The 21,359-nt window shown below is 42.5% G+C and overlaps 1 protein-coding gene across 4 annotated transcripts in view; it reads right to left on the reverse strand.

Annotated features, from left to right (window-relative positions):
• Positions 1–21,359, reverse strand: part of LOC134980280 (Fc receptor-like protein 3) — a 66,324-nt gene that overhangs the window by 14,331 nt on the left and 30,634 nt on the right. For 2 of the 4 annotated variants that reach the window (XM_063947029.1, XM_063947026.1), the window contains 5 exons: positions 18,130–18,405; positions 16,125–16,400; positions 12,720–13,001; positions 9,356–9,475; positions 8,377–9,094 (listed from right to left, as the gene is read on the reverse strand). In XM_063947029.1, the coding sequence (XP_063803099.1) occupies positions 8,574–9,094; positions 9,356–9,475; positions 12,720–13,001; positions 16,125–16,400; positions 18,130–18,405 (1,475 nt within the window). In that variant the 3' untranslated portion in view covers positions 8,377–8,573. Of the gene's footprint in view, positions 1–968; positions 1,101–2,097; positions 2,137–8,376; positions 9,095–9,355; positions 9,476–12,719; positions 13,002–16,124; positions 16,401–18,129; positions 18,406–21,359 lie in introns of those variants that run through there. The other 2 variants (XM_063947028.1, XM_063947027.1) reach the window with 2 other exon arrangements.

Below are 21,359 nucleotides of genomic sequence, written 5' to 3' on the forward strand. Positions count from 1 at the left end.
ACAAGGGCACGCTGTCTGCCGTAATGTGTAAAAAGGGCACGCTGTCTGCCGCTATGTGTAACAAGGGCACGCTGTCTGCTGTAATGTGTAAAAAGGGCACGCTGTCTGCCGTAATGTGTAACAAGGGCACGCGGTCTGCCGTTATGTGTAAAAAGGGCACGCTGTCTGCTGTAATGTGTAAAAAGAGGAATCTGTTCGCTGTAAGGTGTAAAAGGGTCTCTACCTGGTGTAGTGGTGCTACTGTGCGGCGTAATTTGAATAATGGAGACTACTGTGTTGGTATTATTTTGTGGCCACACCCCTTCCCCACGAAGCCACGCCACTATGTATTTTTGCGCGCGCCTGCGGCGCGCACTGCCCCTGGGGTGGACTTGGATGGGGGGGGGCCCAAAGCATTTTGTCGCACCTGGGCCCACCGCTTGCTTGTTCCGCCACTGATTTAAAGGGTGCTTGCCCTAACAAAACAGTAAACACTTTTAAATGCAATCATTATTATATGACATTGCAATGGAGTAGGCAGATTACAATCCTTGTCATTAAAAAAAGGGGTGTGATTACCCCCCTCCATGGCAAGAAGTAAACTACCGTAAAGTCTTGATTGTAGTTACAAATCTCTCATCCTTTCTATATATGAATGATCCTAACCAGAGAGAATGTAGATTCTATGTAAAATGTATAATATTAAAAGTATTATTTTATTTTCAAATCTCACACCGGCCATGGGGGTGTGAACCAGTTGGAGCCCAGGGTCAGTTTGATCAGAGAACTAGATTAGCGCCACCCATGAGGGTCTGGTCATCCAACTGTGATAGGTGTAACCACCAAAAGATCGGCCAGGAAATAGATTTGTATCACTGTTTCTGCCTTAAACTATAAAGTTTTTACTCTCAGGTATACCTTTAAAACTGATGGATCATTCAGCTTAACACAAATATGATGTACATGAAATAATCACATTTAATGATTACCTGTGTTTGGCTGGTGTTGGCCACATCTTGTGAATAAAGCAGCCACTTTTTGTTGATATATAAAGAGCAGGACAAAGGTGAGGAGAAGAACCAGCATTACGGTCCCAAGTACCGGCCACACAATAATCCACTCTGCCAAGAGATTGATATTTATTTTACCAAAAATGTGGCAAACTGTAATATTTACATGTGTAAAATGAAACAAAAATAGTCACTAGTGCTGTTCTGATACATCATTAACAGTCCAGAGAAGGGCTATTAAAAACATGATCTGCATATCGTAATTACATTTGTCAGTAACGACTGTCCGTGGACAGGTGAGAGGACAGTAAGGACAGAGGTGATAGCAGAGCCGGCCCTAACCAATATGATGTCCTAGGCAAGATTTTGTCTGGTGCCCCCTAGCACCGCCGCTAGTTCTGCAGGAGATGCCTGGCATGAGTCAGCTGACAGCTCTGCTAACGTTAGACGCCTTTTGTTTACGAAATGCCTATTATTTGCATTACCATGTGGCTAGGACGCACAATCAGCTTCTGCTGATTAAAATGATATGGGGCATGCCTATATACTGTGGGCGACTGCGGCTGTATCTGCATACGAAATGCTACATTACAGTGATTTCCAGGAATACACTGTAACATAGCATTTCGTATGCAGATACAGCCACAGTCACACACAGAATATAGGCATGCCGCATATAATTTTAATCAGCAGAAGCTGCTGTTGGCCCTAAGCATACCAAATGCCCTAGGCATTTGCCTAATTTGCCTATGCTTAAAGCCGGCTCTGGGTGATAGGATGGAAACAGTCAAATCTAAGAATTCCATTAATAGATTTCAGGAAGACAATATTTTATTTTTAGAAATATGGAATTTGTAGAGTACATACACTCAATCTGGTTGCATATAAAGCTCCAAACCAGTACGTAAAATACATTTGAAACCGTAAAAAAAAGCGCAAGCAATAATAAATGATGGCGGTCATTTTCTCTTGTCAAAAGTCAGAAAAAAGCACTGCGTAACAGAAACCACGCTCCCATTTATATGAACCTGTAGACCACAAACTCCTTCTCCACCATTTTATATTATGGACCATAATATCAGGGAGACACCTAAAACACGTTCCTCACCTTCTTCCGTCATGGTAATATGGGAATCTGCCTCGGGGTCTGTCAAAATAGTAAACGTGTTAGTAGTGAATACTTTAATAAATTCCAGAAATATTGCTGCATTATCTAAACAGATTACAGTGTTCCTTAAAGGAAATCGATGTCAGTACAGAAACAAACCAATAGGAGTCATCCTGACCAACGTATCTGTGGCCCCTGGTGTTCCCTAAACCTCACCGTACTGCGCTGTACTCCTGTACAAATCAGGTGTACGGGCTGTTAAGTTGACTCAACTTAAGTCGACAGTCATTATGTCGACCACTGAAGGTCGACACGGGAATTAGGTCGACATGTACTAGGTCGGCAGGTGAAAAGGTCGACATGAGTTTTTTACTTTTTTTGGTGTCGTTTTCTTCGTAAAGTGACGGGGAACCCCAATTAGTGCACCGTGTCCACTCGCTTCACTACCCATGCTTCGGGCACGGTGCCTCTCTCCGCTACCGCTGCGCTCGTCACAGGTTACCGTTCCCAATCGTAGTCCACGTGGATCGTAAAGTATGAAAAAGTCCAAAAAGTAAAAAAAAAAACAGTGAAAAACGTATGTCGACCTTTTGACCTGTCGACCTAGTACATGTCGACCTAATTCACATGTCGGCCTTCAGTGGTTGACCTAACGACCGTATCCCACAAATCAGTCATGTCTCCTGGAATACAGAGTCTATGCAGTTAGGGACTGTGGGGGAGATTTATCAAAGCTTGGACAGAGACAGACAGGGGCTGGCTGGGCAGGGGGGCAGGGTGCCATCTGCCCCCCAGGCCAGTGCAATGTAAGTGTTCCAGGGTCACCTGATTGTGGATTATTCCCTGGGAAAAGCTGGGCCACTTGCTTGAGTCTGCCCCCCAGGCTGAAAGTTGTCAGTCAGCCCCTGGAGATAAAGGGGAGAGACATAAAGTAGCAGCCTATAAAATGACAGTCAGGAGCTGATCGGTTGCTACTTTGTGGTCTATTTGCTAATCTGCGGAGCGAGAAAAAGTGGATGGAGATAAATTATCAACCAATCAGCTCCTAACTGACATTTTTCAAACGCAGCCTGTAACATGGCAGTTAGGAGCTGATTGGCTGCTACTTTATCTCTCTCCATGTTATCTCTTAATTCTCCCCCTAATTACACACAGAAAGCAACTTTACACGCAAAATGTATTACTGTAAAATATGAATCCTGTCTTAGCAAGATTATTTGTTTGTACTGTAAAGGTGGGTACACACTGGCCGATATATCATCCGTTCTCTTGAACGGCCGATATATCGCGCGGTCCGTCGCCCAGTGTGTACGGCCGATACGTCTGTGAACTCCATCGTTCACCGGCGTATCGTGTCAGCCCCGCAGCACAGCCGACGGCCAATACATCTAACGATATATTGGTGCGTCGCTGTGTGCGTACGGGCGGACGGCTGACCGCCCGTACAGATGCTGCGGCGGTCAGCGGTGATTGACAGCTGAACTGGGCGGGCGTGTGTACAGTTCATGACGTCAGTCCCCAACGGATCAGGTAGTATGTATGCTCAACACACTGCCCGATCCGTTTATAGATATATTTGCCGATCAATTGATCTCTATCAGCGTGTACCCATCTTAAGATAGCTCAAGTTGCAGCTTTCAGACATCACTGAAACAAAAAGTTTAGTAAATGAAATCAAACAAAAAATATTTACAAAGATTTAGAAAGGATTTAAACAAAAATGGATATATATTTCTAAAAGTGGGAACACACTGACCGATACCGCAAACGATATCGCTCAGTGACGTCACGCCACGGCTGGCCCGTACATGCAGTTTTGGCCGACAGAGGGGGTCCCAGGAATACACATCAGCTGTCGTTTGCGGCATACACAACTGGGGTAATTCAGACCTGATCGCTAGGCTGCATTTTCGTTCAGCCTGCAATCAGGTCTGTACTGCGCATGCGTATGCGTTGCAATGTGCAGGCGCGTCAGAATGCAGCAACGGGAAACACCGTGCTGTGACGGGATGGTGCGTGAAAAGTGATCGCACGGCCGATCGCAAGGCGATTGACAGGAAGTGACCGTTTGAGGGTGGCAACTGACCGTTTTTGAGGAGTGTCTGGAAAAACGCAGGCTGGACCCAGCGTTTGGAGGGAGTGTTCCTGACGTCAGCACTGGCCACGATCATCGCACTGGAAGAGTAAGTCCTGGGATGTACAGCTCTCCTGCACACGCGATCGCACCCCTGACCAGCAAAGGCCCACTGTGCAATATTTTAGTCAATGTCGCTCAAAAGGGGGAAAATGAGTGATATTGCCTAAAATATTGCAGAGCGTGTATGCATCTTATGGGGGGTATTCAATTAGTCCGTTTTTTTGATCAGTCAAAAAGCAGCACTTTTCGCCCATTTTCAGATTGACATTCAAACTATTCAATGCCCGTGATGTTTCTTCGTCAGGTCAAAAAATCTGCACTGGTGAAAACCATGTGGATCGGCAAATTTGCCATCGATCCACGTGTTTTCAACAGTTTTTTTGGTCCATTTCGCCCATGCCAATTCGACAAAAAAAACAATCAAAATTAAAAGGCATGGTGAAAATGGACCAAAAACTGTTGAAAAGGCCCACTATTTGAATACCCACAGGTCGAATTAGTGCCGATTTTCCGCCTGTCAGAAAACTCGGCACTAATTGAACATCCCCTTAAGTTTGTAAATATTTTGCTGTTTGCACCACAAGTAAAATATATGTAATTGTAGTTTACAAAAAAATTATTGATGTTCCCTGTTTTATTCCAAAATTAATATCAGATAGTTATGGGGAAAAATCGAAATAATAATAATAAAAAATACGGCTTCAGTGTGCATGATAAATAAGGAAGGGTGGGGGGTGTATATTATTTGTAATCTGGACAATTTTTACAAATATTAGACTGTAAAAACCAAAAATGCCTAAATGACAGCCAGCATGTATTATAATAATAAGCACAGGACAAACACACAAATAGACACACACACGCCTTTTTATAAAACTTAATAATTGTTTTATTGTACCACTGGGCGTCATAACTTCAAGAAAGGGATTACATTATATACATTTGAAATGTTTTTTTTTTCCTTTGTATTGAGATTTTGTAGTGAAATTTATCTCCCATGTAACCTGTAAACCATATATGATATTTTTTTTTTATTCTATAAATATCCCAATAAGTTTTCAAATTGTAAAAAAATTACTTTATTAAATTGATACCCCCGACCCCAAATTCCCTGTTTTAAAATGTGTCTTTTTAAGTGAAATGCCTATACAATTGGAATTATTGTATTATTCTTTATACCAACCAAACTTGATAATTTGTTTATGCATATTTTTTATTTTTTTACTCTATTTGAGGTTGGCATTGCTGCAAATTTCTCATAGAAAACAGTTGTCTTGCACGTTAAATGCCTACTTGTCTGTTCAATGTGTGTCAAATGTATTCCTATAATAGATGGTTAGATTATAGGCAGCTCTGTTGCTGTGATCTTATCCCACTCAGGTCCGTCTTAACAGCAGTGTACGCCCCTAGGCAATGCAATTCACTGGGGCCCCTGCCCATCTTCATACGGTAGGGGTGGGGGGTGCTATTAGCGGCAGCTGTGATGTCCCGCAGGCGGCAGTGGGTGTTCTATCTTCCGCTGATTATTGCTCCTTTACTGCAGTAGTAGGGGTGGGAGGTGCTATCAGTGGCAGCTTTGATGTCCCACGGGCGGTTGGGGGTGTTCTATCTTCCGCTCAGCATGTAGGACCTGGAGCAGTCATTTCTGCTGATTACTCTGTTACTGCACAGATGGTGGGAGATGAGGTGAGAGGGAGAACACAAAACTGTACAATGGGGCTTTGGGCTAAATAAAAGGGCCCAGTACATCATTTCAGGCCGGTAGGGGGCGTTTAACATGCAGGGGAGGGGTGGATAGTGGAGTGGGCTTAATATTCATAATTTTACATTGGGAGGACCGCTTGCTTGACTGCAGATATCTCCAGTTCCTGGAAATAGATTTCTTAGCTTTGAACAGGGGTAAAACACTAGAGCGTTCCACCTGTCAGGAGGTACTGGAGACTTGGGGATCAGAGTTCAGGAACCAGAGCAATCCACTGATGAAAATCTAAAACTGCACACCAGGCGTGTAGAGATGGAGCAGGGACCAGCTGCTGGAAGGCTGATATATCTGGTTCTAGGCATAGTAGAGACAAGTTGCCAGTGTCCACCGAAAGGGGAGAGTCCCAGCTTTTGGAGTAGACCCTCAGAAAAACTCTAAGTCAGGGAGAACCCAAGATATCTGGCTGGGAAGAGCAATTAACAGGCTTGGTTGGGGACCACTGCTTTGAAGTCAGATATCTCTGGTTCCCCAGGACTGATTTTCAGCTATCTGGTACCCCTGGAAAAAGAGGACCCTCAGCTAACAGCCTAGGGATCTTATACTCCTGTGGCCCTTGGGCAACTGCCTATTGAGCCCATAAGAGAAGACAATCTTGATCCCACTTGTTCCTTCCCCTGCACTATCCTTATCAGTGCTCATGGTCTTTTGTCTCCTCGTTGTCTTCACTCACTCTGACACTGGGGGATATTTATCAAAGCTCGGAGAAAGGTAAAACGAACAGAGGCCACCAATCAGCTCCTACCTGTTATTTTTGAAACACAAGGGTAAAAGTTATCAATGTTTCATTTTGATTTTTGAGTGATTTCACAATAAACTTTCATTTGATTTTGTGTTTGGAGAGTTACTAAAGTCAAAATTAAATGTGAAATAGACTATTAAACAGAATACTACTCCAAAACCAAATATCCGCAAAACATTGATAGTTTCCCATTGATGAATATAGGATCCCAAGATTTACTTAAATTCTATTTAAAAATTGAACTTAATTTGAACACAAATGTAATCCCCCCTCTGCCACACCTACATCTATTTTCCCAGCCAGGAGTCATAGTGGCATAAATTTAGGGTGGCTTTCTGTAGTCTCTCAGGCATGCCTAATGTTCTGGGGGCTATAGATTGCACACACATTGGGCTGAGACCACCTAGGAATACTGCACACATACAGATGTAGCCACGCTCAGAGTGAGTGCGCCTGAATTGTCACAATGCGTGCTCACTCCTGGTGTGCGCATGCATTTTAATCACACCCGCGCCTTTCACTTTAGATTGGAGTGGCAATAGTCACAGACCATCGTGGCCTGGCACGGGTTTGCCTAGCCGCGCCGGGAGTGCACACTTGTCCACTTCCCAGCCACGACGAGCATGGCTAACCGACATCATATACATATTCCATGAATGTGCAGGTGGTCTGTGAAGCTACTTAAAGTCATGAGTGTTTTAAATGGCTAGCCTGGTTTCTGTTGCGATGTCTACATTGTCAGCAATTCAGCACTGTCTGCAAAATTTGAGGCAGGACAAATGTCAGAGGGATGGTTGTTGGGTAAGTTACCTGTATGTGTTAATTAAGCTGATAAAAGTATTTGTTAATATTATTTTAATATTTTTTTTTCCCTCCCAGCAGGTGATTTAGGCTATGGCTGTTACTCCTGGCTTCTGACTCCATTGTCAGATCCACAAACTCCTGCTTAGCATAAGTATAATGAGGCACATATAGCCACTCGATCCATGATAAATCGGGAGGCATTATATATCATCCTGCTAAAGTGTCCAATATTGTGCTCCGCTGTTGTCTATTGCATAATCTGGTGCCTGTGTCGGACTGCCTGACCTGGGAACTGCTTCTGGTCCATTTATGCCAAGACAATGTTTAGAGGCACCCGGTCCTCTGCACGCAAACCTGCAATCACCTGCAATGCAGGTAGCGGGTGAAAATAGTCAAGTGCTTCTAAACATAGTCCCGGCATAAATGGACCAGAAGAGGTTCTCAGGTCAGCCAGTCTGATGCTGTCTGGTGATAGATCAATCTCTCCCCACAGATTATGCAATAGACATTGAGTAGGCAGCGGTTTTGTTACCAACAACTGGCCCTATGAGCACAAAAAGTGGAAGGCAGATTAGGGCCGCACTTATTGGCAACTATTTTAGCAGTAAGTATATTTCTCAAAGGTTTTTATAAGCAGTGTTACATGAACAAATCCACATCCATTATATTGTGCAGTTAGGAGTTCATGTATAAAAAATGTAAAGACTTAGTTATTTATATAATGCTTTTTCAAAATTTCTAACCATGTAATATTCTGTTATTTTTTTTTTAACTATACACCTTCAAACATATGAACCTTATTTGTTGTAATTGTAAACAAAAGAAAAGACAAAGAAGTTAAAGTTAAACTTTTTTTATTGTGATCAGAAATTGAAGGCCATATGGCTTGAAAAATAAACTTGCAATTTTTTTGGTATACTTTTTATATTGTTATATTGTGACATTAACAAAACAATGTAAGCAAACAACTAGTAAAGAAAAAGCACAACCTATCTTATCTATTTCTCTTTAGGATATGGTGCAGGGGAAGCTGATCAGCCACGTCTTGGTGGTGTGGATAGGGTAGAACTTGCTGCTGGTGTGCTGGTACCTGAAGTAAAGCCTGATTGTATAGGTAACTTTAGTAATAATCGAGCACCTATAGCTGAGATAGCCTGAGTAAGATCATTGATAGCATGCGTTTGTAATGCTTGGTTTCTATTGGTTGCTTGGTTTTGCGCTTCGGTTGCTGTAGTCAGCCGCAGTATAAGGTTATTCATTTGAGATAATACTGAAGTTAGCCTCCGAACTTGGATATTTATTTGGCAATTTTGCTGCATTTGTTGGCGCAAAATTTTAACCTGGGTTTGTTCAAAGGAATGAATGGCTTGTAGTATGTCCTGGCCCCTATTCATTTCAGGTGGTGGTGTTGTTTGTGAGTGTTCCTCTGGGAGTGGAATTTCTTCTGGTGGTGTTGGTGATATGGCCCTCAAATGCAACGTTGAGGTTTCCCCTTCATCATCACCTGGCATCAGCTGTGGCATGGGGCACTCCTCCGAAAGAGACAGATCAAAATCTGCATACAATAAATACAGGTATAATTATTATTATTATTATTATTATTATTATTATTATTATTATTATTATTTTTGGGACAATTTGTCTTATTTTGTTGTTAAAAATGTAATGTTTTTGAGTTTAGGTTTTTTTTTTAATATATATATATATTTAACAATATAAAAACATACTATATTCACAATGAATTTGTGGGGGTTTTTTTTCCATTTTAATTTTTTTCTTTATTTTGTTACTAAATTATAGGTTAGGTGTCCCTTACCAGAATCCTGTGCAGGAGCCAGAGATGTGGATAATTGTGGTGGTGTCAGCTCAATATAACTTTCCACATGTGGTATGGACACCTCAACAGTGGTCTGGTAGAACAATGCAGCTGATGGGCCTATGTTGTGGATAACAATGTGTAGTTTATACATTATATTCTTTAATGTGAAATTAAATATCTTGGGTAAAAAGGATTTAATATAAAACAATTTCAGATTTATGTTTTGTGAATAAATACACATTCACACCAATTCATTTGTTTCAAGTGATTGAGGTTTTTCTTTTTCCAACAGAGGATTCTAACTATATAATAAATCTGTTTTGAATTTTTTTTTTTTACTGTTGTATAGTACACATTAGTTTGATTTAGTTTTATTTTTTTTTATTTTTTTTTAAGGGATTTACTTGTTTTTCAAATGTTTCATATAATTACCAAGAAGCTATGCTGTAAACAATTATACGATTTAAATTATTTACAGGTGCATAAATGCCAAACATTTTTTGTGTGTGTGTGTGTGTGTCTACTAGCAATGAGTATTTTAATTACAACATTGTTTACACAAAATGTTTACCCAAACAAAATATTAATTTTAAAAACATGTAGATGTAACATATTGGTATAAGCAGGGTGTTTGCAGATTACTCACCAGACAGAACAGAACATGGTGGTGCATCAGTGTCGTGCACATTTTCTCAACAAACCGCTTCACTCTCTCCTCATATTTATTATAGTAGATCTCCACAGGTGACCCACCTCCAGTTGCACCAGAGGATCAGCTTTCTCTGGTCATCTTTGATTTCACTAGTCTCCTTATGTTGGAGACCCGGTTTAAACACTGCAATTTATTACCCAAAATATTGGCAAGTCAATTAACAGCCTCCTGCCACTTTTGCGCATCGAAGATGTCTGCTGTGTTCTCCTCCCAAATAATTCCTCATGATGTGACACCAAAGAAGTGTCAAGGGCACGATTTTCTTCATAACTAAAGTGCACGTTATGGGCAGATTTTGTTTTACAAGGCTGTGGCTCTCACTAGACTCAGATTGGCGATCCTCAGTCTCCTCGTGATCAGATGCAGCAATTGCTGGATCCCTCTCCTCTAAAGAAGGTCTTCTTGCCACAAGTCCTCTCTCTATCACCTCCCTCTCCTATCAGCTGCCATCTCAAACATAAATGAAAAAGCTAATTTACACAACCTATTCTCTGCACTAAGGGCCTAATTCAGACCTGATCACTAGGCTGTGTTTTCTCACAGCCTGCGATCAGATCTGAACTGCGCATGCACCGCAATGCGCAGGTGTAATTGACGGCAGCAACGGGGAGTGCCGGGCAGATACGGGATGGTGCGAATAAAGCGTTCGCACAGGCAATTGCAAGTAGATTGACAGGAAGAGGCCGTTTGTGGGTGGCAACTGACCGTTTTCAGGGAGTGGTTGGAAAAACGCAGGCGTGTCCGAGAGTTGGAAGGGAGGGTGTCTGACGTCAAATCCGGTCCCGGACAGGCTGAAGTAATTGCAGCGGCTGAGTAAGTCCTGGGCTGCACAGAGACTGCACAAAATCTGTTTGTGCAGCTCTGCTACACATGTATTCGCACAAATGCACAGCTAAAATACACTCCCCCAGTAGGCCGCGACTATCTGATCGCAGGACTGCAAAAATCGCTGCCCAGCGATCAGGTCTGCATTAGGCCCTAAGCACACAACTCTAGACTTCCTTTCACTTTCAGATTTCTAGAGTGTGCACAGGTGTTTTCATTATAATTGTCTTATAATTACTGTGCATGTGATAACATTTGACCAATAGGAAGGAATGAGGAAGTTGTGTTTGATTTTGGATTCAATTTGACAGGTGCATTAATGTTCAATTTTGGAAAGGATTTCATAAATTGAACACAAAAAGTCACTAGTAGAAATCGACCAAAATCAAATTTGATGTAAAAATTTAATGAAAAACCAAATATTAGTAAATGAGTGAGTGATTTGATGAGTGATTTCGAAGTACGATTTGATTCCATTTCAGATTATTTAAATAGACTATAAAACCAAATACAAAACCGAACATTAGTAAATATACCCCAGTCTCTAAAAAGTTAGAAACTGATTGGTTGATACTTTATCCATACTATCTCTCTCCAAGCTTTGATTAATCACCACCTCTGTCTGCTCACCCATAAATCGATTATCAGATTTACAAACATTACAACAAAATGAAACAAATAACTAACAAGTGAACTACTGACCAGATTTGTTCATGGATGATCTGTGAAAGGGCTGTGTAACTTCACAACTACATTACCCTAGGTGTGTGTTTGTGTCGTGCTGAGTTTTTGGTGCAAAGATGAGAACAATGGAGATTTGTTTTATTACTATATATGGAAATATTTAAATTGTGATCATAGATTTTATTTTTTTTATTACTGAAATAAAAATATTAGAAAAAATACATACAAAAAAGTGTCTATTATGGTGGTCAACCCCGGGTTCTGGATCAGCGGCATCCCGGGATTTTGGCCAAAAATTGGCCTGGATTCAATCCTGGGATTGGAGTTTCCAATCCCAGGGATTTTGGGATTAGCAAACCCCGTTTGTTTTTTCAATGCCAGGCAGCGTTGAGCATCCTTAAGAGGCTCAGACAAAGCCTGGCTCCCCCTGCCCCTGGCTGTGCGTCCTGTGCAGCGTGACGTGATGTCAGAGGTCAAGATGCACAGCTTGACGCCAGCCGCCTGATACCAAGACCACACTGCCCGCACTTCCCCGCAGCAAGTGGACCCTCCCCCTCCTCCTGACCAGACGATGGTGAGTTAAGTGGGCTGGGCTGGGGGACATTGAAACCAAACCAATCCCGGGATTGATCATTTTTCAATCCCGATTCCCGGGATTGAAAAAAAAATGGCCCAGGATTGGTCTCCTTAGTGTCCATTGAAGAAAGACTATTTTTCCATTTAGAACTGGGGGGGTAATTCCAAGTTGATCGCAGCAGGAATTCTGTTAGTAATTGGACAAAACCATGTGCCCTGCAGGGGGGAGCAGATATAACATGTGCAGAGAGAGTTAGATTTGGGTGTGGTGTGTTCAATCTGCAATCTAATTTGCAGTGTAAAAATAAAGCAGCCAGTATTTACCCTGCACAGAAATAAAATAACCCACCCAAATCTAACTCTCTCTGCACATGTTATATCTGCCCCACCTGCAGTGCACATGGTTTTGCCCAACTGCTAAAAAATGTCCTGCTGCGATCAACTTGGAATTACCCCCTGGATTTTTTATGATTTTCCTAAATTTGCGTGTTAATAGTAATTTGTTAAATGGTTACAAATGTGGTTGTAATTGATGGTTCTTCAGCTATTTAAGCAAACACTCACCCATAACATGGAGACTGATGATGTTGCTGAGCTGTGTCTGGGATGAGACCTCATTGCCCGAGTCGCAGTAATAGGGTCCAGCCATGGTCAGTGAGGAGTTGGTCAGTGTTAGCTCTGCTGCCTTCTTCTCATGTACAGTCCTATTTCCTATGAGTGTCCCATCATGGTAAAATCTGTAGTGTATGGGTAGGGAGCCGTTCCTGGACTCACAGAGAAGCACAACCTCACCCCCCAACAACACCATTTCCGGTCTGAGCTCTATCTGAGGTTGATCTGTACCAGCTGTGGATATAAAGACATCAGGTAGTCTGTAACATGTGAAGCACAGATCTGTGGCCTTTGTATGCATTTAAATTACAAAGTGAATACATCAAAGTAAGAAAAATAATTAAAATTGCCACACCCAAAGAAACGTAGCAGGTGTGATCCGCAAGGACGGCCTGCTTCCAGAACCCAACCTCTGCATTGTGTATCTGTTTCTTTGTGTAAAGCACCACACCACAACTCTACCACAGCACGGAGAGGTATGAACAGAATGTCACAGCGACAACTGCTGCCGGGTTAGAACCACTAGTGTAGCTCCAGCACCGGAGGGTGAGAGAGGAAGACTGAAGCAAATATAAATGAGCAGAGCAGCCATCAAGGGGGTGCCCTGTGTACACTTCTCCCGGGCCTGGCCACTCTGACAGAGTGGAGGGCCCGGGCTGCACACACAGCCAGCCGTGGATATTCCTGGTGGCAGCCGCCGCCGGTGACACTGACCGCGGCTGGCCGGCTGCTAGTCAGTGGTGGATTTAAACGGGGGTGGAAAGGGCGATCGCCCCCTGTACACCTTCCCAACACATTAGAGAATTGAAGCCAGCGGCGCTGGGTCCATGCCTGTATTTCCGCGGGCCGCGCCGTCCGAGCAGCAGCAGCACTGACTGTGAGAGACCGCCCTCCACCGCTGCTGCTGAGAGTCTCAGCAGTGGCAGTGGGCGGTCTCTCAACTCAGTCAGTGCTGCTGCTGCTTGGACGACACGGCCCGCGGAAGTACAGGCATGGACCCGGCGCCACTGGCGGTGGCTTCAATTCTCAAATGTCAGCCTGAGCAGCAGCGGATTTAGTGCCAGTGCAACTGGTGCACTGCACCGGGGCCCAGCGCAATTAAGAGGCCCAGGCTGCATGCTGGGATGGGAAGAGGGAGGAAGGAGGAGGGACGGGACACAGGGAGCTGCCTGTGGATGTGTGAGCAGTCTGCGACTCTGCGTTGCTTGAGGACTGACTACTGAGGAGCTTGACCGCTGCCATCCAGAAAAAAAGTATGTTATTTCATAATTAAAAATGTTGATCCTATATATATGTGTGTGTCTGTGTCCAAACATATAGTGCTGCCCCACTAGTATAGATATATATATATATATATATATATATATATCTCTATCTCTACCTGAATAGGCAGATTCGAAAGGGGGGAGGGCCTACCTATTTTTTTCAGTCCCGGGCCCCACAATTTCTGGTGGCAGCCCTGTAAATGAGTGAGGGAGTTGCCAGATGGGAAGAGGGTGCCTTCGTTAAAGCGTTAGATGATGACAGCACGGATAAGTGTTTTAGTTACGGATGTGTTTTATAACTAAATTATTTAAGCAATATTTTGTAGATTTGAAGCGTCAGGAATCTGACAGTCTGGATGTGAGGAATAAAGCAGAGGGTAGACTTTAGCATGACTGAGAAAAGACTGAGGAAACGGGAAATTGGGATCTTGTTGATGGAGCCAGAGGGTTTAAGTAAAGTGTCACTAAACTACTGTACTTTGTTTTACTCTGTTTTAAGCATGTAGAGCAGGCGTGGGGAACCTTCGGCCCTCTAGCTGTTGTTGAACTACACATACCAGCATGCCTTGCTACAGTTTTGCTATTTGGCCATGCTAAAACTGTTGCAGGGCATGCTGGGATGCGTAGTTCAGCAACAGCTGGAGGGCCGAAGGTTCCCCATCCATGATGTAGAGCATTAGATAACATTGGCACATACATGTGGATGTAGCAGATGGACAGTTGGGTACTCAAAATATTAAAGTACGGGAGAGGGGAATGACAAGGGAGTAGTTTTGGTGATGGTCAGCATAGAGATGGTACAGGAGACCAAAAAAGTTAATGAGTTTGCCAAGTGAAGAGGTGGACAGTGAGAAAAGCTTGTACAGATGGGAAGAGGAGGATGTGCCAGTGGTAGAGAAATTGGAAACGCAGTTGGTTAGGTAGGAAGAGGACAGTAAAAAAGGGTGTACTCAAGACCAATAGCATAATGGGAGGGTGATCAACAATCAACATTGTGATAAGCAGCAGAAAGTTCCAGGTGGAATATATGGGGAAGAGACACCGAAACTGTGCCGTAAGTAGAACATTGATAACTATCGTGAGGGTAGTCTAAGTGACAAGATGTTGACAGATGCCCATATGAAGAGGTAGAGCCTATCACTTCTGCCACATAGGGGGTGGAAAATTCTGCAAACACAGCCCTATAGTACCTCCATTTACCTACATGCGCTGGTGTGCCTAGTTTGCGGTCATGGTTTTGTGGACCTAGATGAAGGTATCGGGTGACAGTAAAGCTGGGTACACACTGACAGAGCTGCCATCAGAAAATGTCGGGCCCAAGACTGACAAAATAGACAGTCACCCCCCCAAAAAAAACATAATCTGCCACACTTTAATCGGCTCACCTGGTCTCAACTGCTGCACGATACCAGTTGGCAGTGATGAGCCCATATTGTGCACAGTTTTGTAGGACTAGGATTCCTTAAGTGCTATACAATGTATTATCATTCTGTATATGCTACATTATGCAAAATAAACTCAATTCCCTAAGTGTTATAGAATTTACTCCATTCCCTAAGTCAGGGCTGGCCAAACCGGTCCTCGAGATCTACCAACAGTACATGTTTTCCAGGCCTCCTGGAGATCTGTAGAATTGTCAGTTAGGAATGAATGCAGCACATCTTAATTAGTAATGATTACACCTGTGCACCAACTAGGTGGTCTGGAAAATGTGTACTGTTGGTAGATCTCGAGGACTGGTTTGGCCAGCCCTTCCCTGAGTGTTATAGAATTTACTCAATTCCCTAAGTGTTATAGAATTTACTCAATTCCCTAAGTGTTATAGAATTTACTCAATTCCCTAAGTGTTATAGAATTTATTATAGTTCTGTATATGCTACATTATGCAAACTAAACTCCATTCCCTTAGTGTTATAGAATTTACTACATTCCCTAAGTGTTATAGAATTTACTCCATTCCCTAAGTGTTATAGAATTTACTACAGTTCTGTTTATGCTACATAAATATCAAACTTATACACAGTTACAGTATTAATGAAGAGATATGAAGAAAAAAAAATAATTATATATAAAATAACCTCTGAACACTCACTTTGCACCAGGATATGTAGGTCTGTGCTGTTTCTCTGGATGTTCCCACCCATAGACTGTACAGAGCACTTATAGTCCCCGGTGTTTTCCTCTCCAGCTTGGGTGATGATGTAGCTGCTGTCAGCAGTAGCTCCCTGTATAGCCTGGGAGTCTCTGTAGAAGGTGTATAAGAGACGTGCTCCTGTGTTACTGGTGGTCACACACTGTAATCTGATGTCTTCTCCTTCCAGGACCATTTGTGATGGAGAGATTTGTAGCTCTGGTGAATTAAACAGCTCTAGATATAAACAGAAAGAACATGTTAGAAGGTGCATAGCTCTAAGCAATGAGTTTTCTGAGACAAACAGATGTAGCCATGCTCATCGGGGTTCCATCTGCGCTAAACGTGCAATTCCGGTGCGGCTTGGCGTGCCCGTGCCTAGCCACACCAAGCTGCTGCAATTGCAGCTCACATTCATGCAAATGGGGTGCGTGCGCATCTAAAATGTGAGTGCACCCCAGAAATGCACCTAACAAGGCACAACCGCGGCAAGATGTAGCCACAATGAGCCACGCTCATATTGATATACAGTACAGATGTAGCCAAGCTCATCGTGGCTACATCTGTACTGTATATCAATGTGAGCGTGGCTACATCTGTACTGTATATCAATGTGAGCGTGGCTACATCTGTACTGTATATCAATGTGAGCGTGGCTACATCTGTACTGTATATCAATGTGAGCGTGGCTACATCTGTACTGTATATCAATATGAGCGTGGCTACATCTGTACTGTATATCAATTATTGCACTTTGTTTCATGACAGGTGCTAAAGCTATTATTCCTGATAAAAACAAGACACACAAGAACAATACCCTGACTTACTGTACAGGATGCACCCTCTGCCTTTGCCATGAAAACAAAGTATACACAACTCTGCGTGGAACACAAAACATGAATGCTTGAGAACCCCTTTACGTTTAGACTTCCTACATACATTTTGTACATTCTGTATAGATCCTTTTTGTTCTAAAAAAATGAATAATGTAGCTACGGAGAGCAGACTAGTTATACTTTCAAGTAATTGGCTTACTTCATGTGCAACGGAGAATGGCTTTTGCCTATGCAATCGTGTTGTAAGTGTGAAAATATGCTAATGAGCTGCTGTCTTGAGTAGAGAGACGCCCACTGCTGGTGTCTCACATCAGCCACTCACTTACAAAAATCAAAGCATTGGAAACATGGGTCGCACATTGGATCTCTAAGCAAGTCTGTGCCTTCTCCCGCTGCAAACAGGTTCGGAGCGCACCACTTAAACACGCCCAGGAAAAGCCCACAACACGCCTGGGTATTTCTAGTTACCCCCCAGTTACCTCCCCTAAACACTGGCTACATGTCCCTGGCTTTGCAAATGAATCCTCTGTGTGACTGCTGTTGCAAGAACATTGCTGCACCTGCGCTGCATGACTCTGACACATGCACAGTGGTAAGCATTGCTCCACTGCATTTGAAATTGACATTGAGTGCAGCTCTGAATCTCTAAATCGTGTTACATAGTCATAAAAGCTACAAACATCAAGGACCTAATTCTGGGTGTTTGCAAAAAAATCTTCAAGAAGGTGATCTGATAGTTTCATATGTACATAATGCTAGTATAGGTTCCCATATCCAAAACGCTTGGGTCCAGAGGTATATAGTATATGGGATATTTCCGTAGTTTGGAATATTTGCATACCATAATGAGATATCATGGTGATAGGACCCAGGTCTAAGCACAGAATACATTTATGTTTCATTTACACCTTATACACACAGCCTGAAGGTCATTTTATACAATTTTTTAATACTTGTGTGCTTTAACTAAAGTTTGTCTACATTGTGCCATCAGAAAGCAAAAGGTGTCACTAACTCAGCTGCGCCCAAAAAATTATGTATTTCTGAATATTCCGTAATTTTGGAATATTGGATGTGAGAGACCCAACCTGCAGTTTAGTAATGGGGCTGGTAGCCCTAATAGCACTCACTTTGTACCAGGAGATTTCCATCTGTGCTGGTTTTCATCACTCTTTCATCCGTGGACTGTACAGAGCACATATAGTCACCGGAGTGCTCCTGTCCAGCTTGGGGGATGAGATAACGGCTGTCAGCGGTAGCTCCCTGTACAGCCTGCGAGTCTCTGTAGAAGGTGTATAAGAGACGGGCTCCTGTGTTACTGGTGGTCACACACTGTAGACTGACGTCTTCTCCTTCCAGGACCATTTGTGATGGAGAGATTTGTAACTCCGGTGATTTGAACAGCTCTAGGATAATGTTCAATAGGAAAATGTTAGATTGATGTGTTTCTCTGAGCAATAAGATTTCTGGGACATACAGTATATTCATTATAAAACTTGACTTTACAAGGCCAAATATATAACGGGTCATTTAAATAAAGACATGAAGCAGGGTCGCCATTAGGAGATGTAGTTGGATTAGATGGATTAGATAAATAAAGCCACAAATTGATTCTTTAACATCAATTCATGATCATCGCTGAAGCGGTTATTCCTTTTACAGAAGAATATGAAAGCAAATTGTTAGAATATTGCACGTTTTATATACCAATAAATGACAATATTACATACTGAATTACAGGGGAGCTCCACCTACAGTCGGTTTTAACTTTCAGGCAGATTAGTTTACGGTCATTGCCATGGTCTCAACAACAGATCAGTGAATTGGATACTTTTATATCTACGGTGTATGTATATATATATATATATATATATATATACCAACAAATATAAAACCACAGCACTCACCACCCCAGAAGCGGGGTGCAGTGTCTGCACTCACCACTCATAGGGTGGGGTGCATGCAGCCCATGGCCACCTACTTAAAAATATACAAACAGAAAGTTCAGCACTCACCATAGCAAGCTCACTTATCCTCACTACATCAATAAATAAATGATGGGGGTTTAGTTAGTGGATTGGCCAATGCACGGAAGCCTGCAAACCGCTCGCCAAGGTACCCCACCTTCATGCAGGTCCTACACTATTACAGAGTCTTAAAAAGTAAAACCTGGCAACTGTGTCACACATAATATAACTGCAAATATGCCCACTTGGTGTACTGTGTATCTGCCAAATACTCCATGGCTTTTAAAAGGTACACTAGTCACCTGACACTGGCTGATAAATTACTAAAGAACAGCTGACTCAGGTTTAAGATAATTGGGCTTGCATAGGGGTGCATGAACAAAGCTTGTGGCCACAGTAGCTTGGCGAGCGGTTTGCAGGCTCCCGTGCATTGGCCAATTCACTAACTAAACCCACATCATTTGTTTATTGATGTTGTGAAAATAAGTGAGCTTGCTTTGGTGAGTGCTGAACTTTCTGTGTGTGTGTGTGTGTGTATATATATATATATATATATATATACATACATACATACATACATACATACAGTATATATATATATATATATATATATATATATATATATTTATTGAGAATGATGATTTATATACAGGAATGAAAACTATACCTTAAACACACCTTAAATAGACTTTACCATGGACCCGCTGCGGCCGCTATACTTAATACACACTCTACGTTCTTTGTACGCTATTAGCGTACAGAGTCCCGTACTGTGTACGGACTTTGTGTACAAACGCCGCGCTGATGGTACAAAGTACACACAGCGCGTACACACCCAGAGATACACTGCAAACCCTTAACAACAATGCAAGCGATAGCAATAAACCTTTAAACCTTAGCAGGGAAAGGAAAAACACGACACCGGTTTGCTATTTAAACTGCTGGGTTCCGACACCACAGCGCATTATTACGGAAAGGGGGTTACAATATAAACAATACGATACAATACAACAGAATAATGGCTACAGTCAATGGTACATACTTTTGGTTTCGCCTGCGCTTCCCGGTCCGGTCCTCGGTCATCTAATAGATAACTTTGTGAGTCTTGTGTCTGACCAGGCCTGCAGCAGGCTCTCTTTATACAATTCATCCAAAACTCAACACAATGGATACTGTAATCTCTGGACAAAACCATGTGCACTGCAGGGGAGGCAGATGTAACATGTGCAGAGAGAGTTAGATTTGGGTGCGGTGTGTTCAAACTGAAATCTAAATTGCAGTGTAAAAATAAAGCAGCCAGTATTTACCCTGCACAGAAATTTAACCCACCCAAATCTAACTTTCTCTGCGCATGAGACATCTGCCCCACCTGCAGTGCACATGGTTTTGCCCAACTGCTAACAAATTTGCTGCTGCGATCAGGTCTGAATTAGGCCCACAGTCAGGCTGCTGGTATTACAGCTCTGTGGAGGAATCTTTATTAATGGTAAGAAATGGAGAGAGGACCTGTCCATAGGTTATTTCTTCCCTATTAATTGAGTATATTTTCATACATCCTGTTTAATTATAACACATCTGTTGTGATTGTGATATGTTATACATGGATCAGGGGCATCACATACTCAAAAAACACCCAATGCGGGTGAAAAGGGGGCATGGTTTCATGACAAGGGCGTGGCTTCACAATAGGGGCGTGGCTAAGGGTACTGAGCCCCGTTTTCGGCACATCGTGGGACCAGGGGATGCGGGCTTCCCTCGGAGACTGGTGCATCTGTCGTGCTGGCTAATGCACTGTGACAGAAGCCAGGTTCCAGCACATCATGATATAGCGCAGGCGCCGGCACTTTGGTGACACCTTTTGGAGGCAGGCCGCACCCACCTTGTGACGCCACTGACATGAATATAAATTGGCCTCAGCTATAAAAAAAAAAAAAAAACGGATGAATAATTCATACAATGTGATCTCTTTGCCTTTTCTTCTAGATTTCAAAAAAAGTATAGGTGTAAGATGTCACACCTGTAACTTGCATGGTTTCCAGCAATATAGCACAGTTACCTATCCATTCACTGAATTATTCATATCATAATACAGGACATAGTAATATTCTTGACACAGCACAAGCCGATTACTGTAAATGCATTATTATGTCATACATTCTATCTATATTTATTAAAAAGAAAATAAAACAAAATCCCATGCGGGGCATCTGCCAGTTTATACTCAATCAATATCTTCCTGATCCTCTACATGACGCTAATAATTCCCTTGATCAGTGTAACTGAACTATTTATTCTTCATAGGTCAAGGGTGCGAGTTGATTCTGTACTGGATCCCAAATGCACACTTTATATATAAAAAAAAAAGTTTCTAAAGGAACCAACAGAATACTGAA

This window comes from Pseudophryne corroboree, chromosome 12 (assembly GCF_028390025.1).
Source record: "Pseudophryne corroboree isolate aPseCor3 chromosome 12, aPseCor3.hap2, whole genome shotgun sequence".
Taxonomy (NCBI): Eukaryota; Metazoa; Chordata; class Amphibia; order Anura; family Myobatrachidae; genus Pseudophryne; species Pseudophryne corroboree.